The sequence below is a fragment of the Protopterus annectens genome, chromosome 2.part0, assembly GCF_019279795.1.
Source record: "Protopterus annectens isolate FY-2018-M chromosome 2.part0, PAN1.0, whole genome shotgun sequence".
Lineage (NCBI taxonomy): Eukaryota > Metazoa > Chordata > Ceratodontiformes > Protopteridae > Protopterus > Protopterus annectens.
Window position 1 is genome coordinate 843153834 of NC_056728.1, and position 16485 is coordinate 843170318.

The 16485-nt window shown below is 42.0% G+C and overlaps 1 protein-coding gene across 5 annotated transcripts in view; it reads left to right on the forward strand.

The window, feature by feature from the left end:
* Positions 1–16485, forward strand: part of USO1 (USO1 vesicle transport factor) — a 1866649-nt gene that overhangs the window by 1816864 nt on the left and 33300 nt on the right. For all 5 annotated transcript variants that reach the window (XM_044061107.1, XM_044061108.1, XM_044061110.1 and 2 more), the window contains one exon: positions 10486–10701. In XM_044061107.1, the coding sequence (XP_043917042.1) occupies positions 10486–10701 (216 nt within the window). The remainder of the gene's footprint in view (positions 1–10485; positions 10702–16485) is intronic.

Sequence of the window (16485 nt, forward strand, 5' to 3'; positions counted from 1 at the left end):
TCAAAGTATAAGGCTGACGTCGGTCAAGGCGCATTTGACTGACATCAGGACGTCAGGGTACAAATGCGCATGACCGACGTCATATCCTCAGTCTTTTTTGCCGCATGGTCCGATGCAGAAGCAGTATTGCAAGTGCCGGTTGGCGTTCTGAAATTTTTCGATTTCGGAGTTTCAGACCAAGTCAAAGTTGGCTAAGTACACCGTTAGAATATTTTGGTTTTTCTTGCCTCAGTGGTTTACCGGATGTCAGAAAAAGTGAATAATTGTATTTCTTGTGGGAAACAGATACCGCATAGAGACTATCATACTTTGTGTATTCCTTGTTTAGGGCCTGAGCACGACGTTGTTGGGTGTCGCTCTTGTGCTAGATTCAATAAGCGCACTATAAAGAGGAGATTAGATTGTGCCAGGTTAGTCTTCGAAGCGGTGCAATTATAAAATGCCGTCGGATGCTCCGGCGCCGCTTCTTCAAGAAGCGCAAGGACAAAGCAGTGAAGCCTAGGCTAGAAGAACCGTCCGCACGGACGCCGGTTCTTTAGAGGTGTCGGTGGAGCCGGTGGTTCCACCGGAGGTTTCTTGGGATCCCAGGAGAGACCTTGTTATTGCAGGATGTGGCCTCTCAGGAGGCAGGCCGGGTGATGGGGCTTCTCAGGTTACTATACTCCCTCCTGCCTAGGGTGGTTAGGCCCTCTCCTTCTGTTTCCAAGGCTTCTCCTAGAGGCAGGCCAGGTTTAGCTTCAGTTGGTGTCACCCCTAGTTCTTCTGGAACAGTGCCCAAGAAGCATATGCTTAAAATGGCAGAAGATTTGATTACTCTGATTAGGGGTTCTTTGCCCCCTCCTGATAAGAGACCTAGGGTGGAGCCTGAGCTAGGGAGTTTTGAGCAGGCTTCGGATGTTTCAGAGTCTTCGGCTGAAGACTTGCAGGAGTACTCTCCTTATTCTGATTCTGATGTGGATGATTCTACTCCTTCTGCTTCTCCTCCTGAGGATTTTTCTTTTTCAGAAACTCTTCATTCCATGAGGGAGCATTTTAAGTGGGAAGGTCAGGACTTCTCTGATTCCAGGAAAAGGCTTAGGGAATTTTTGTTTTTACCCCAACATAGGCCTTTGGCTATACCTCCTGTTTTGGATGTAGTAGAAGATGTTTTTACAGAGGCTTCTCTTAATCCTGATTCTTTGCCTCCTGCTCCTGTTAAACCGGATAGGTATTACAGGGTGCCTGAGGTTCATAAGTATCTTTTTAAGAGTCCGAGGGCGGACCCAGAAACCGTTAGCCAGGGGCCTAAAGGTGTTAAGGCTTCTGTTGTCAAGAATCCGGTTCCTGCAGATAAAGAAGCCAGGGCCTTGGATAGATGGGGAAAGAAAGTTTATACTTCTTCCACTCTAGCTATGAGGGCTTTGAATTGCCAGTTTCACATGTTAAAATACCAAAACTATCTCCTTTCACAGTTGAAGTCTAAGGTTGATGCTCTGGCGGAAGGTATTGATTGTAAAGAGTTACAAGATTTAGTACATGTTTCTGAACAGGTGGGTAAGCATTCTTTGCAATGTGGTTTTGATGCTGTACAGGCCTCGTCTAGGGTGGCTGCCACTGGGTCAGTTCTTCACAGGCACGCCTGGCTTAGGGATCAAAATTTATCTGATCATGTTAAAACAAGGATTTTAGATGCTCCTTTACAATCTGATGTGTTGTTTGGTTCTCCTGTTGAGGCAGTTTTAAAGAAAATGGAAGACAAGGCTAAGTCTATGCAGACTGTTAAAGATTTTTTGCAGGTTCAGCCTCCAAAGTTTAGCAGAAATTGGCCTGCTAAAGGGTGGACGTATCCTTCTTATGATTCCCAGTCTAGGGGTAGATCTAGACGTGGTAGGGGCAGAGCTCACGGCTCTTTCAGGCCTAGAACAGGGAGTTCACCTGCACAGTCTTCAGGTGAGGGCAGGGGTCAGTCCTTTCGTAAACAGACCCAATGACCTACCTTTTCAGCTGCCAGAGCCTTCTCGTCTGGCAGCACCTTTGGGAGGAAGGTTGGCACTTTTCAAAGAAAATTGGAGTTTAATTACCCAAGACAGATGGGTATTGGATATCATACACCAAGGTTACAGGTTTTATTTCCATACCTTGCCTCCTTTCAGAGGCATGCCAGACGTTCCTCCTCAACAAAGAATAGAGGCTCACAAGCAAATTTCTCTGTTACTTCAACTAGGGGCCATACAGCCGGTCCCTCTGCCAGAAGTGGGCCTAGGATTTTATTCTCGCCTGTTCCTAGTACCAAAGAAGGGGAACACGTGGAGACCAATTTTGGATTTATCTATCCTCAACACTTATCTGGACATTCCCAAGTTCAAAATGTTGACGTTACAACAGCTTTTACCTCTGCTGGGCAAAGATCATTGGATGGTAACTTTGGATCTCAAGGAGGCTTACCTTCATGTTCCTATCAGACTAAGTTGCAGGAAATATCTGCGTTTTCGAGCTGGGACTTCTCACTATCAGTTCTCTGCATTGCCCTTTGGCTTATCTACTGTGCCCAGAGTGTTCACGAAAGTTCTGGCTCCAGTGATAGCTTTCTTCAGGCTAAAAGGAATACAGATCTATCCTTATTTGGACGACTGCCTGATTCTGGCTCAAGGAAGAGAAGAGCTTCTTCATCATTTGGAATATGTGATAGCAGTGCTAAGATGCCTAGGGTATTCTGTGAACGAAATAAAGTCCAGTCTAGTACCCTCTCAGGACATGTGCTTTCTGGGTGTAAGACTGAATACAGCATCCCAGATGGCCTTTTTAACCCCGGACAAACAAAAGAGTCTTTCCCTTTACTTCCATCAACTATCTCATCAGTCCGGGCTGACTGCAAGGACAGTCCTTCAAGCCTTAGGGTTCATGGCATCTTGTATTCTGGTGCTTCCCAATGCCAAACTGCATATGAGGAAGCTGCAATGGAATCTCACAGATGTATGGACTCAGCACTGCCAGGATCTGGACACTGTCATTCAAATAATACCTTGCATTCAAAAGGAATTTTTGTGGTGGGCTCAGGAATGTCACCTAAACAAGGGACTCTCTGTGACCCGGCCAGAGGCGAGTCAGATTTTAACGACAGATGCCTCAGACAAAGCTTGGGGAGCTCATCTAAATGGAAAGTGGATACAAGACAAGTGGCCTGCCAGACTACAACATCTACATATCAACCTGAAGGAGATGTTAGCAGTCCAGTTTGCATTAATAGCTTTCAAGGATTTACTTCTTCCAGGGCAGGTGTTGATTCTAACAGACAACACAACTGTCATGTGGTACATCAACAAGCAAGGGGAACGATTCTTATCCTCTATGCAGGCAAGCAATGATTTTGTGGGAGACTGCTCTCAGTTTACAGCTCAATCTTCAGGCAAGGTTTCTGCCAGGAGCACAGAACTCCTTAGCAGATGTGTTGAGCAGACGAATTATGGATCCCCACGAGTGGAAATTGGATCCTCATGTATTTCAGAAATTGACAGTGTCATGGGGAACTCCAGACATAGAGCTGTTCGCTTCTCCACTAAACCATCAGCTGCCAAAGTTTTGCACAAAAGGGTTTCATCCCACAGCTTGGAAAGTGGATGCTCTTTCTTTCAATTGGAGCAATCTTCACGTGTATGCCTTTCCTCCTCTGCCTCTCCTCCCAAAGGTACTTCTAAAGGTCAGACAGGACAAGCCAAGGATGATTTTAATAGCTCCAGATTGGCCTCGACAGCACTGGTACCCATTACTGAGAAGTCTGGTACGGAAGCCTCCATGGCCTTTGCCTTCGATTCCACACCTGTTGTCACAGGAGGACAGCCATTTGCTCAATGTCAAACTTCACTCTCTTCACCTAACAGCCTGGCATATTCTGTTTTGAACCATAGGGTCTCAACTTCCACAACAAGTTTTGAATGTGATTTTGGAAGCTAGAAGGCCTAGTACAAGGAAAGTGTACGCAGATAAATGGAAGAGATTTTTATTTTGGAGTGCAGCGAAGGATTTTGATGTTTCTGAGCCTAATTTAAGTGTGGCTCTTCAATATCTTACTGAGTTACTGGACAAAGGTTTGTCCTTCTCTTCTATTAAGGTTCATGCTGCAGCAATTTCAGCTCACTATGAATGTGACCCTCCATTGTTTTCTCATCCTTTGTTCAAGCAATTTCTTAGAGGGGCAAAGAATATAAGACCCCCACGTAGAGCTCCTACTCCTGCTTGGGATCTCAATTTTGTGTTGGAGAAACTCACTCTACAACCTTTTGAGCCTGCAGCTACTTCTGAGTTGAAATATTTATCATGGAAGACTGCCTTTTTGTTGGCCATTACCTCTGCAAGAAGGGTTTCTGAATTACAGGCCCTTATGGCGGTTGAGCCTTTCTTGATTTTCCATAAGGATAGGGTATCTTTGCGTACTAATCCTTCCTTTATGCCTAAGGTGGTTTCTAGTGTGGCTTTAAACCAAACTATTCATTTGCCTACTTTTTATGCAAATCCCCAAAATAAAGGGGAAAAGATTTTGCACACTTTAGATGTACACAGGCAGTTGCGATATTATTTGGACAGAACTAAAGGGTTCAGGCAGTCTCAGCGGTTGTTTGTTTCTTTTGCTTTGAGTTCTCAGGGCAAGCCTGTGTCAAAACAAACTATTTCTAAGTGGATTGGGTTTTGCATTGCTTTCTGTTATTCCCATCATGGCAAGGAGATTCCAGCTGGGATTAGGCCTCATTCCACTAGGGCTACTGCCACTGACAGCCTTTTGAGGGAGTGGCAACCAAGGATATTTTGGAGGCAGCTACTTGGAGTTCAGTGCATACTTTCTCTAGGCATTATCACCTGCCACTTTACTCTAAATCCAGGGCTGGTTTTGCCACTGCTGTTTTGCAGGGCATTTTGGCAGCTCCTGCTTCCTTGTAGTTTGGCCATCCTCCCTTACCTCTGCTTTGGGATTCTACCCAAGTGTAAGGACTGCAGCAATGTGAGATGAAGAACATAGTACAGTTTTGTACCTACCATAAATGTAGATGTTCGAAGATCCACATTGCTGCAGTCCAATTTACCCTCCCTCCTTCCCCTCTGTAGTTAGAGGTGGTTGTGTGGGTTGGGTTGTAAATATTGTGTATATTGTATATATTGTACATATAACTAGTGCAAGGGTGGTTGGTTGTTTGTTTGCTGTCTTTTGGTTTTGACCTTTATTTTTAGGGTCTTCTGACATCTGGGGCAAGAAAAGACTGAGGATATGACGTCGGTCATGCGCATTTGTACCCTGACGTCCTGATGTCAGTCAAATGCGCCTTGACCGACGTCAGCCTTATACTTTGATATTCAGGCCGACCGAGGACAGCGGACTACCCAAGTGTAAGGACTGCAGCAATGTGGATCTTCGAACATCTACATTTATGGTAGGTACAAAACTGTACTTTATTTTGACACTGCTTAAGAAAGGCGCAATAGGTGTGGCTAATGCCTTTGCCAATATCCGAAATCTTAGAGGAGACAGATGTAGATCATCTCAGGCAAAGCAATGTGGCCTGTTGACCATGTCTTCATATGCTGACAGATTTACTTCTGAATCTAATACAAACAACACTGAGTGACACTAAGTCAATCATTTTTTTGTTTGTATTGTGGCATCATCCTTGGAGAAGTTAGAATGCTGCTTAAGGCTAGGCTAATACCTGCCTGTGACACATAATCTGAGAGCTCAGTCATGTCTCTCTTCGTATAATCCAGTGAGGTACATCTCAAGTCATTCACCGCCACATGGACTGTGAAGGAGTCATACTGGTACTTGTGGTTGAGTGGCTTGAGTTCTTGAGTGACTTAATGGATCCTGGCATATAACAGACAGCTAACCGCAACCCGCTCCTTATTCAACCTGGTGAGGGAACATCTGTGCATCTCATAGTGGAGTCACCTATGACCAATACATTAGGTTTAGTGGTGTTACGCCTTATGGCCTTTTAGTAGTATTGGCCAAGGGCAATTACCACAGACTTCCTCACACTCACACTCTGGATCTGCTCACATAGTCTCAGGGGCAACTGAAGCACCCCAGGGTGGAGAAACTTCAGCTGACAGCCTGGATGATTCAGTCTTAACTCTATTTAGGCACTTGTTTCATGAGGATGTCTAACCAGAAAACTTGCTACTAGAAAACCTTTGTTTATAAATAAATGAGGTTTTCTAAGTGTTGCCTAAATGGAAGCAGAGGGTCAACTGAGATTAATATTCTTCCGGTCTTGCAATATTTGTGTGAGATACTTCAGGATGACTTATTGTATGTTCCCATTAAGGAGCATTTAGGAGCCAACTCTGCTTGTCTGCCTATGGATCCCCCTCTTTCTTCTTCTGTTTTGGTAAAACAGTTAATGAAAGGAGTTTTGCATGTATTATTGAAAAATTGACCTTACCACCTTTTGAATCACAGTGTAAGCTGATCTCGAGTTCTTAACATGGAAAACAGTTTTGCTTATTGCTCTAACAATTGCAGTGTGTTTCTGAGCAGCAGCTTCTCATGGTGGGTCAACCCTATCTGACTTTCCAAAGGGATAGGTTTGTGTTACACACTAATCCATCTTTCATGTCTAATGTGGTCTCAGAATTCACTCTGTCAGTCTGTTAATCTCCCTATGTGTTCTTTTAAGGAAGCCAAGAATATGGGAGAGAGAGGCTACTTCATCCCTTGGATTTGCATTGGCAGCTCAGGTACAACTTTGACAGAACAAAACCCTTTAGGATAGCTGAAAGGCTTTTGGAGCAAAGAAAGGTCAACTTGTCTGTAAGCAAACCACTGCACGTTGGTTGTCCCGTTTTTTTTTTTTTGTTTGTTACACCCACCATGGCAAGGTGAATCCAGGCAATGTAAAGACATATTCCCCCAGGGTCTTTTCCTCTTCTGTGGCGTATTGGAAAGCAGTGGACTTCAGAAGTATTCTAGAGGCAGCAACTTGGTTCTGTGTCCATACCATTTTGAAGCACTACAAGTTGGATCACTTTTCTAAGTTCAGAGCAGGCTTCATGAGGACTCTTCTTTAGGGGCTCCTGGACCCTTATCTTTTCCCCACCCAGGCTGGGTAAGCTTTGGGAATCTACCCATATGCCAGTAAGGCAGTGTGTTTGTTGAGCATAATTCAGTTGTGTAAGCCCTACTTACTTGTAACAGTAGATGTTTGTGGAACACACTGCCTTACTTGAATAATTCTCCATCTAAATATAAGGCCTTACCTCTGACTAAGACCCAGTGAATAGTGCTGTTCCATGAGCATCTATTATAAGTTGTTCACACAGCTATACTTTCTAATGCCTTATACCCTTGCCAGAATGTCAGAACTGTAAGACCCTGACTGCCCTGCAGGATCATCCATGAGAGGCTTGCCCTAGATTGGTGTAAGCCATCATTGGAAACTGTTGAGTTTTAGATATGGATGTGGATAAACCTGTCTTAGTGATGTTGGGTCTATCCCCAGAAAAAAAAAAATGCTATAATAGGAACTGGGCAGTCTGCAGATCTGGAGCAGGCTTAGACTCTTCTGCGTAAAGAGGATGTAGAGGCCACTCCTTTAAAAAAAAAGTCTTTGCTGCCACAGTCTTCAAAGAGGACAAGAAACTTTCTTGACTTGGATGTAAGTAATTTCATTGAGCATGTCTTGGACATCAGATTTTTGTTGCTGACTTTTTGTGGGATGATTCCCCTGCTGCTGTATTGCATTTAAGTGGTTTTGCTGAACAAGCTGGATACCCCTTTTGATATTGTCTTCTCTGGAGTATGGACATAATGGATGTCTCTCTTGATATTTTTTTTCTGTGGAAGTCTGGATGGGAGGTTTTGTGTGTATGTTATTTTTATACTGGAGTATTGCACTGATCAACAGGGACCCACTTCTGTTACAGCCTGGGAACTCTGTTTGGTTAAGTGACTAGATCAGAGTCGAACAGTAGGGAAATGGAGGCTGAGGCATTTAAACTCCAGACTACAGGTTCATTAACTACTACTAACAATGGTTTGCTGCAGGTTGACTTTCAATTTCCTTATTTGGTGTTGTCATTTTGTTTGCTCTACATCCAAAGTATTTACCGGGTTGCTTGTATTGGTGTTGGAGCATTTGCAAGAAGATAAACTTTTGTATTTCCTTACCTGAATGTCTGGTTACTCATAGCTTAATAATGGTACCCCATGTAGGTGGCCCTCAGCTGCACCCTTCTGTGATTGCAGGTCCTGTTTGTTTCTGTAAACTGGGTGAAATCTTTATTGAACTATCTCAGAAGACTGCCTTCATCAAGACAGGGTTGTACTTTTCATTTAAGGGTGCAAGAAGTCATAGCCATGGCATTCTGTATGTGGTTACAGTAGGAGTTACAGACTTAGATGCTCCAGTTCTTGTTGGACCATATGGAAACCACAGGTTTCATATTTCTATTGACAAACAGGGATGCTTGAGAGAATTCTGCAGAATTGTTTACATACTGTTAATACTTGTCTCTTTCAGGGTTTATTTCAGTATTTCTTGCACTGAGTTGCACTTTGCACCTTGTATATGTATGTATATATTTACTTTTTTGTCTTGTTCTTAATAGTTGCATGTATGTCATTTGTCTTGTTCTTAATAGTTGAATGTATGTCATTTATGTAATTCATACTTGGAGAGTCACTGAAACCGGAGTCAGATTCCTTGTATGAGTGCATACTTGGCCAGTAAATGTGATTCTGATTCTGATGTGTTTCACTGCATTGGTGGGGTTTGTAGAATGGTGAACAATTTTCAATACTCTCATTATGAATATTTCCTGACTTCAGCAGAGCTCATATCAGGTCCTGACAACAGATGGCCTCTGTGCTTTCCAACCCCTTCCAGGAATGGCATCTTCTCATAAACTAGCTTGGAACTACAGGTAGTCTTCACCTTTAGAGCTATAGAGGGAAGTTGAGGCTGCCCCCCCCCTCCCTCAACCAAAATCGGCTCTTTTTTGGCATGGTGTGGTTTATGAACATATAGGACAACATTTGTTCATTACCTTTGAAGAGAAGTGATTTGTGTTTCATGGCTGGCTGTAGACCAGGGCATCACTAACAGCTATTTGCATGTAGAAAAAGGAGTGCACAGTCATACTGCAGCAGTCACAGCTCTAACCCTGTCCTGAAGCCAGAATATAAGGGAGTCACGGCTGAGCAGTGCACTGTGGATCAGTTGGTTTATTGCCAGGGAAAATGTAATCCTTCCCTGTTCTGCCGAGTGCATTTGGGCAAGGTGGAGTTAATGGTGGGTACACGGTCACTCCTGTGGGAAGAAATCTTCCTGAGGCCGTTCTTCTGTTTGTCCTGATTAAGCACTTCACTGCTAAATAGATAAAAAAGGCAAATTTCTACCTTTTTGCCCCAAAGTGAATGAAAAGAGGGTGCAGGTTCAAGCCGCAAAGGACATTACAGTCTACGGAGAATTTGCTTCTTAGTTGGTACGATAGCTGGCTGCACATCAAAGCTTGGTCACTCCTTTAAACTGCCATTATGCTGAATCTTCCATGGAGTTTTCAAAACTGGTTGACACCACTAAGAAGCCTTCTACTCATTAGTAATATTCTGATAAGTGGAATGCGTTTTGTCTAGCCAGAGAGGTATCCTATTTTACCTTAGTTGTTTAACTTGCAGGTAATCCTTACCAATTTTAAGTGCATGTATGACATGCATGTAATTTATTCCATAGTCAGGATGCATGCTTGTAGCATCCCTGCATGTTATAGCCTTGTAGAAGGCAGAACTATGACTGTACACATAACTGGTTAAGTATATCCTTTCACCTGCATTTGAAGAACCCTTCTTTTTCCATGACATGAAATTTGAGACCGTCAGGCTTGCACATTTCCTGTCAGACTGTTTCAACAGCATTGAAGTTAGTCAAGGTTTTTCTTCGTGGCTGTGGCATCTGCCCACAAGATTTGTGAACTTCAGGCATTTATCTGTAGAGAGAACAAACAAACATCCAAAATAACTACTAAAACTTGGTGCTCCAGCAAAACCTTCAGTGGAGTTGTAAAAAAAAACTATAAAAACATCATACAATGCAAATAAAATATGTTGGCTGTGAAAGAGACAATCAATTGGTAGGTTGGCATAATGGTTAAGGTGTTTACCTTGCAGACCCAAGGAGCCAGGTTTGATTCTCACATGTGGTGACCAGCTATGCTTAAAATGCCCACAAGGGCATTTAGCCTAGTACTAATCTATGAATCTATGAAAATGCTTATTAGCTTTTTAATTAACTAAAAAAAATCCATTTGCATTCCATATTCAAAACTAGAAGTTTAGAGTTTTATATCTTAAAATATAAATAGATTCATTGCATATTAATTAACCTGTTATGTTGTTGTCTCCATAATATTAATTTTCACTTGTTCCAGAATTGTTAGTCTTTAAGCCATGTGTTTGGAATTTGTCTAGGTTAACATTTGTTGTAATGTTTAGTATTATTCCTTTTTGTCATCACTTTACAGGAAGATGTGAAAGCGCTGACCGAGTCAAAAGCCTCTATGGAACAACAGTTAGCTTCTGCAAACAGCACCATTGCCATCTTACAGACTGATAAGAGCAAACTACAGACTGAACTGTCAGAGTCGAAAAAGGAACAGGATGACCTTCTTGTTCTGCTGGCAGACCAGGATCAAAAAATCTTAGCACTGAAGAGTAGACTAAAAGAACTCGGAGAACCAGTAAGCTAAACCATTTTTCGTTTTTTTTTTTAATTTTTTTTTTATTAAATGTTTTCTTTCTTAAGCATTATGTAGTACTTTGTGATGGCATGTTATTAATTTCAGTAGTACAAAACCCTGGAGCATTATCAGCAAATGTATGGTCATATTGGGTATGTCTAGTTTATTGTTTGCTTTGACTTGTAGCAACAGGAAGTTGGGAGCTGGGGAACAGTTGTTTTGCAGAACTGAAGTTAGAACTTATTGTTCCATCTAATGTATATAATTTGCAAGCTTTTCTTTAGGGAAAATTATACTTTAAATACTATTTTCCACCTCTACTTAAAGCTCATATTTCATAGCATTGCATATGTTTGAGCTGTAGAGTTGCATTGGTGTGAAATTAAAATGCATACAGCTTTTGTTTGATATTCATTCGTTCTCCATTTGCCCACTTATTCTAGTTCCGGGTGGGGTATAGTAGTTTGCCTATAGTTAATTGGACATGGAGTAGCTCGAGAGAGTCAGCCTATTTGAGCACTCACTGGGTACAAGGCTGAGAAGTAAATGCAGGATGGGGTGCCAGTCCATCAGTCTGCACAAGCACTGCCACATGGCATGCCTACCTGAATTTGAAGGATCACCAGTTCACCTACAACTTGTCGTTGAATGCATTGAAATCTGACCACCCATTAAAAATAAGTGGTCATGAAGAGAACATGCAAACTAAACTCAGAAGGCAGCTGGAGATGAGAACCATACTCTAAAACCAAGTGCTGTTAGGATTCTGTATCTACTTCTAAGGTTTTCCACGCAGACTTTAGTCACTGTGATAGAATACATCGGGATTTAGGGTCTCATGGCATCTATGAAACTCACAATACCCCTGGTAAGACTCCACAGGAGAAAGACACAATGGCATCTGAAGTCTCTTTGGTCCCAGCACCAGTATCCTTTGTCCTTTCAAATCCCAGTGCTGGGGTTTGTCAGAACAGAAATACCTTGGTGGAGACAGCAAATTTCCCTAAACCTAGGTCTGCCCTTCTTCCCTGCTCCAAAGTAGTCAGTCAATACAGATGCCTCAGACTTTGCTTGGATGGCAGTTTCAGGAGGGATAAAATTGTAAGGTGTGCGGGACACCATGGACAGACTTATGTACATAAATATGAAATAAATGCTTGCCCTAATCAAGGCACCCGACTCTCTGAATCATTTTTCCCCCAGAGCTCTTCATGTTGTTACAGACAATACTACAGTATTGTGGTACTTCAGCAATCAAGGAGGAACCAAGTTGTACCCACTCTTTGCAGGCTAGCCGTGTTACCTTGGGATATAGCTTCACAGCACAGTCTTACTCTAAGCATCCTACATTCAGTCAGAGCAAACATGCGGGGCAGACAAGCTGAGCAGGAAAAGGGCAGACCCTCAACAAATGGAAACCAGATTAGGGGGTCTTCCAAGAAGTCATCCATCTGTAGGAAAGTCTCAAGTACATCTATTTGTCTTTGAACAATCAGCTGGCAAGATTCCGTTCTAGGACTTTGTGCAAGAAGGCCTGGAAGACAGATGCCTTTTCCTTTACTTGGACAGGGATATTCCTGTATGCTTTTCCACCATTTCCACTGATATCCAGAGTACTTATAAAGATTCAGAATGAATTCCACAAAATCACTGTGGTGATTTCCTTTTGGCCAAGGCAACATCGGTCATCTCTTCTTTTGGAAATGGCAAAGGGCAATCGCCACAAGATTCCTTGCAAAATGCATCTACTCACACAAGATCAGGGGTGTTTGTACACCTTAACCCAACCAACTTCAACTGACTGCTTGGGGATATAGGGTCTTAATTCCCTTTATGCACCTGTTTACAGACAATGTGCATGCACTAGTGCATACAAGAAAGGCTACTACTAGAAAATCATATGTTAGCAAATTGAAATAGCTGCTGCCGGCACACTATTTGTTCTCTGTTTGGGTTACTATCCCTATCCTATGGCCTTTCTTACTCCTACATTAAGGTTCATTTATCGGCTATTTCAGCATGTCTACCCATAAATCCTCCACTTTCAATGCATTCTCATGTCATATGTTTTTGAAAGGAGTTTTGCATAAGAAGCCTCCAGGAAAACTGGTGGCCTCTCCTTTTGATCTTAAATTTGCATTACAGAAGATAAGACTTGTTCCATTAGAACAAGCTAATCCAGCTACCTGGAGGTTCTTAATAAGGAAAACTGTTTTACTGATTGCTCATACCTCTGCAAGAAGAGTATTTGTGTTGCAAACTCTTTTAAGGTGTGTCAGCAGTATCTCATCATTTCCAAAGAAACAGGATATATTTGAGAACTAATCCTTCTTTTATGCCCAAAGTGGTATCCAAGTTTACTGTAAGCCGAACTATCCACATCCCTGTTTTCTTTCTTGAACCTAAAAATGAAGGAGAAAGGATACTCTATATACCTTGGATGTCCACAGACAAACTCAAGTACTGTCTTGACAGAACTAATTTTTTCAGATCAGTTGTTCATTTCTTGTGAAGATAAGAAGGGATAACCTGTGTCAAAAGGGTCTATGTTATATATTCGAACATTCAAAATGTCGAATACCATATGGTCGATATTTGAATGTTCAAATATACAATAAAAAATAAAGAAAGAAAAACATACCTTAACGGTACGAGCAGTGTGACAAGCCCCCCTGCACCCCTCACACCCCTCTACTTAAATATACCAACTCCGAGACTGCACTTCAGTGCAGAAAAGGGAAATTCTCCCTTTCTGCACCGTACGGTGCCATTAAAGTCAACCTTCGAACACTTGCAATGTCGATCATATGGTCTCAACCATATGACGTTCCAACATTGCAAGCGTTTGTTTAATTGACATAGACCCTGTCCAAATAGACTATTTTCAAATGGTTGTCTCAGGCTATTAGCTTCTGTTACACTCAGCACAACAAAACTATTCCAGGCAGGGTCAATGTCCACTCTGTTAAGGCCTTGGCTTCATCTATGGCTTTTTGGAAAGGACTGGATTCTGGACATATTCTAGAAGCAGAAACTTAGTCCTCTATACATATGTTTACAAAGCATTAGAAGCTTGATTCCTTCTCTACATCTAGACCCGGCTTTGCTAGGACCATTCTCCAGGGGTTCCAGTACCCTTCCCCTTCCACCTCCCAAATGGAGTATGCTAGGGTAACCTACACATACAGCTATGGCTGCAGCAGAAGTGATCACTATGATGAACAGAGTACAGTTGTGTAAATAAACTTACCATACCAGTAGAAGTTTGAATGATCTTTGCTGCAGTAGCTGCACACCCTCCCTCCACCCCCCTTGTTTTTGGTGTGTTGTTTATGTCATTGAATGAATACTAATCTTTTTTGTTCTTAACATAGTCCTTTCAGGGCTTTACCTCCCTCCCTCTGTTGGAATGAAAGCTCTGAAGGTCTTGGTGCCCAAAGTGTATTTCAGTAAGTTCATCTCGAGCTGACTGACAGTTTAGGAGTGTGGAAAATGCCTTGAAGCTTTGGAAGCTGGTCGGCTGATATATCCTTTGGAGGATATAACCTATATAGCTACGGCTACTAAAGCCGTGATCACTTGAACATCTACTGTTATGTTAAGTTTACTTACATAACTGTACTGTTCTTGTGGCAGCTGCTCAGCCAGCAAGCCATTACAGTGGAAGGTCATCAGGGAGGTCACTGCAACTGTGGTCTAGCAATGATGAACGTTGTCCATCTCACCCACTCACAGGAGAGGTGTTAGAAATTCACTCGCATTGCAAAGATGCTGCTGAAGGCAAAAAACACTACTGAGGCAGCCTGTATGATGGCTCCCCCAGATTAGTTATTATCCTCACTGGGGAATACCCATAATGGGGGAATAGTGTGGGCTTGCTAAGAGACAAAGGCTTGATGGTCAACAAGAAAAAGAATAGAAAAAAATAAGTATATAGACATATTGCCAAACAATTCAGCTGCAAGCTAAAATGGAATCAAATCTATATGCAAATATTCAGCAGTACCTGAGTATTATAAAAACAAGAACAGAAATTCTCACTGTGCCACCACCACTCATTGAAACGGAGGTCCTCTGTTCAGTTGTGGTGCAATGCTGGTGGCATATTTAGGTAAAGAGGAAGCAGGGTTGAAGGGGGCAGAATCCTCCTAATGTCTTTCTTCTACCACTTTGTGAAGAGGCACTTCTGATAAGGTGAAATGTGGTGAGCTGTTCCAAATTCATAAAACATAATAAAAGAGAAGATAAGTAAATGGCAACAGACAGCAAGGCAAGTGTTAGACTATATACATATAAAAGCTGCCGTTTTCTGTAGAGTTAAAAAAAAAAAAAAAAAAAAAAAAAAAGCAAAACTATTTTGGTGTACAAACAGGCATTTCCATGTATGAGGTAATTTACATTCTGCAACCAGAAAGAAAAGGGAAGCACAGTAGCGGAGCAGATTCCTTGAAGGCGAAAGGCAGAGGTACCAGAAATCATTTGAGAATTTTTTCACCATGGTGTGTTTCTCTTGAAGCTGCCTTATTCATGTTTGTTGTTTTTGTGAGGTGAAGTGTGGTGGTTCTGTGAAACGAAGAGCACAAGCCAACCATCGATCCCTAAAAGCCCACTGAGGAGCTCTGTCTTTAACTTCGGGAAAGCTCTGAAGGGGTTGTCATCCAAACCTGTCTTTTTAGTCAGCTCAGCTCAAGCTTTCCAACAGTTTGGGTGTGTGAAAGGTACCCTGAAGCTTTGGATGCTAGCCAGTTGTTATATCCATCAGAGAATGTAACCCGTACCGTTAAGTCTACTGTAGCAGTGATCAATGTGATAAACATCTGTTATTGCACAGGTGCCTCTGCTTCAAGGTATTGACATTGGAAAGCCCCTACCCCCCAATTTCCTTCACAGGATGTACTTTTCCATCCACCGCAGCCAATTTCATCAAGCTTCCAAGCCACTGATCAGTCTCACGTAGATTAAACAGTAATCGGGGCTTTATCCCTGTATGCTATGAGCTGGCCTTTTTAATTAAAATAATCTATGTAGATAGCAAAGTTTTATAAATTACATGTAAATAAGTTAGTTATACAATATGAACTACTTAAATTCAAGTTAATTAAAAAGCATAGGGTCACAGAATGATTATTTGATCCTGTGTCAGGGATGTAAGTAAAGAATTTGCTTAGGGCCTAATGCACTTCAGGAATTTTTTAAAAAAAGCCTTGGAAATACTGAGATTAATTTATGAAGTTGGTGAGCACCACAGAACTAGTGCGAGATATGGAGAATACCTCCTATCCCATTTATAAAGGCACATCTAGGGAACCAGTGTCATTTCCTTCCTGAGCTCTGGTGCACTGGAGTAAAGCACAGTAGCAGCTGTTAAAGAAAACTATGACTCAGTTCATGAAAGGCTTAAATCAGAGTCATGATTTAAAAATGGTCTTTGCTGCAGCAGTTTACCAATGCAGCTTGTACAAGGGTGGGATAACATGGTCAAACTACAGTGCACTACTTTATACCATGGTCACCAAGTTGTTGATTTCTTGTGGACTTTCCAGGTAAAAAACATTACAGCAGTTAAGATGTAAAGATCCAAGTAAAGCACAAGAGTACAGTGATACGAAACACAGCTTTTCTCCACATTCTGAAGAAGCCACTTGTGTAGTGGTAAAAGCGCTAACCAGAATAAATGCATACTTTTTATTTAAAGTTTTGAGTCACATTTTCTGTGGAGAAAAGCTGTGTTTCGTATCACTGTACTCTTGTGCTTTACTTGGAACATTTTATTTGTTATACACA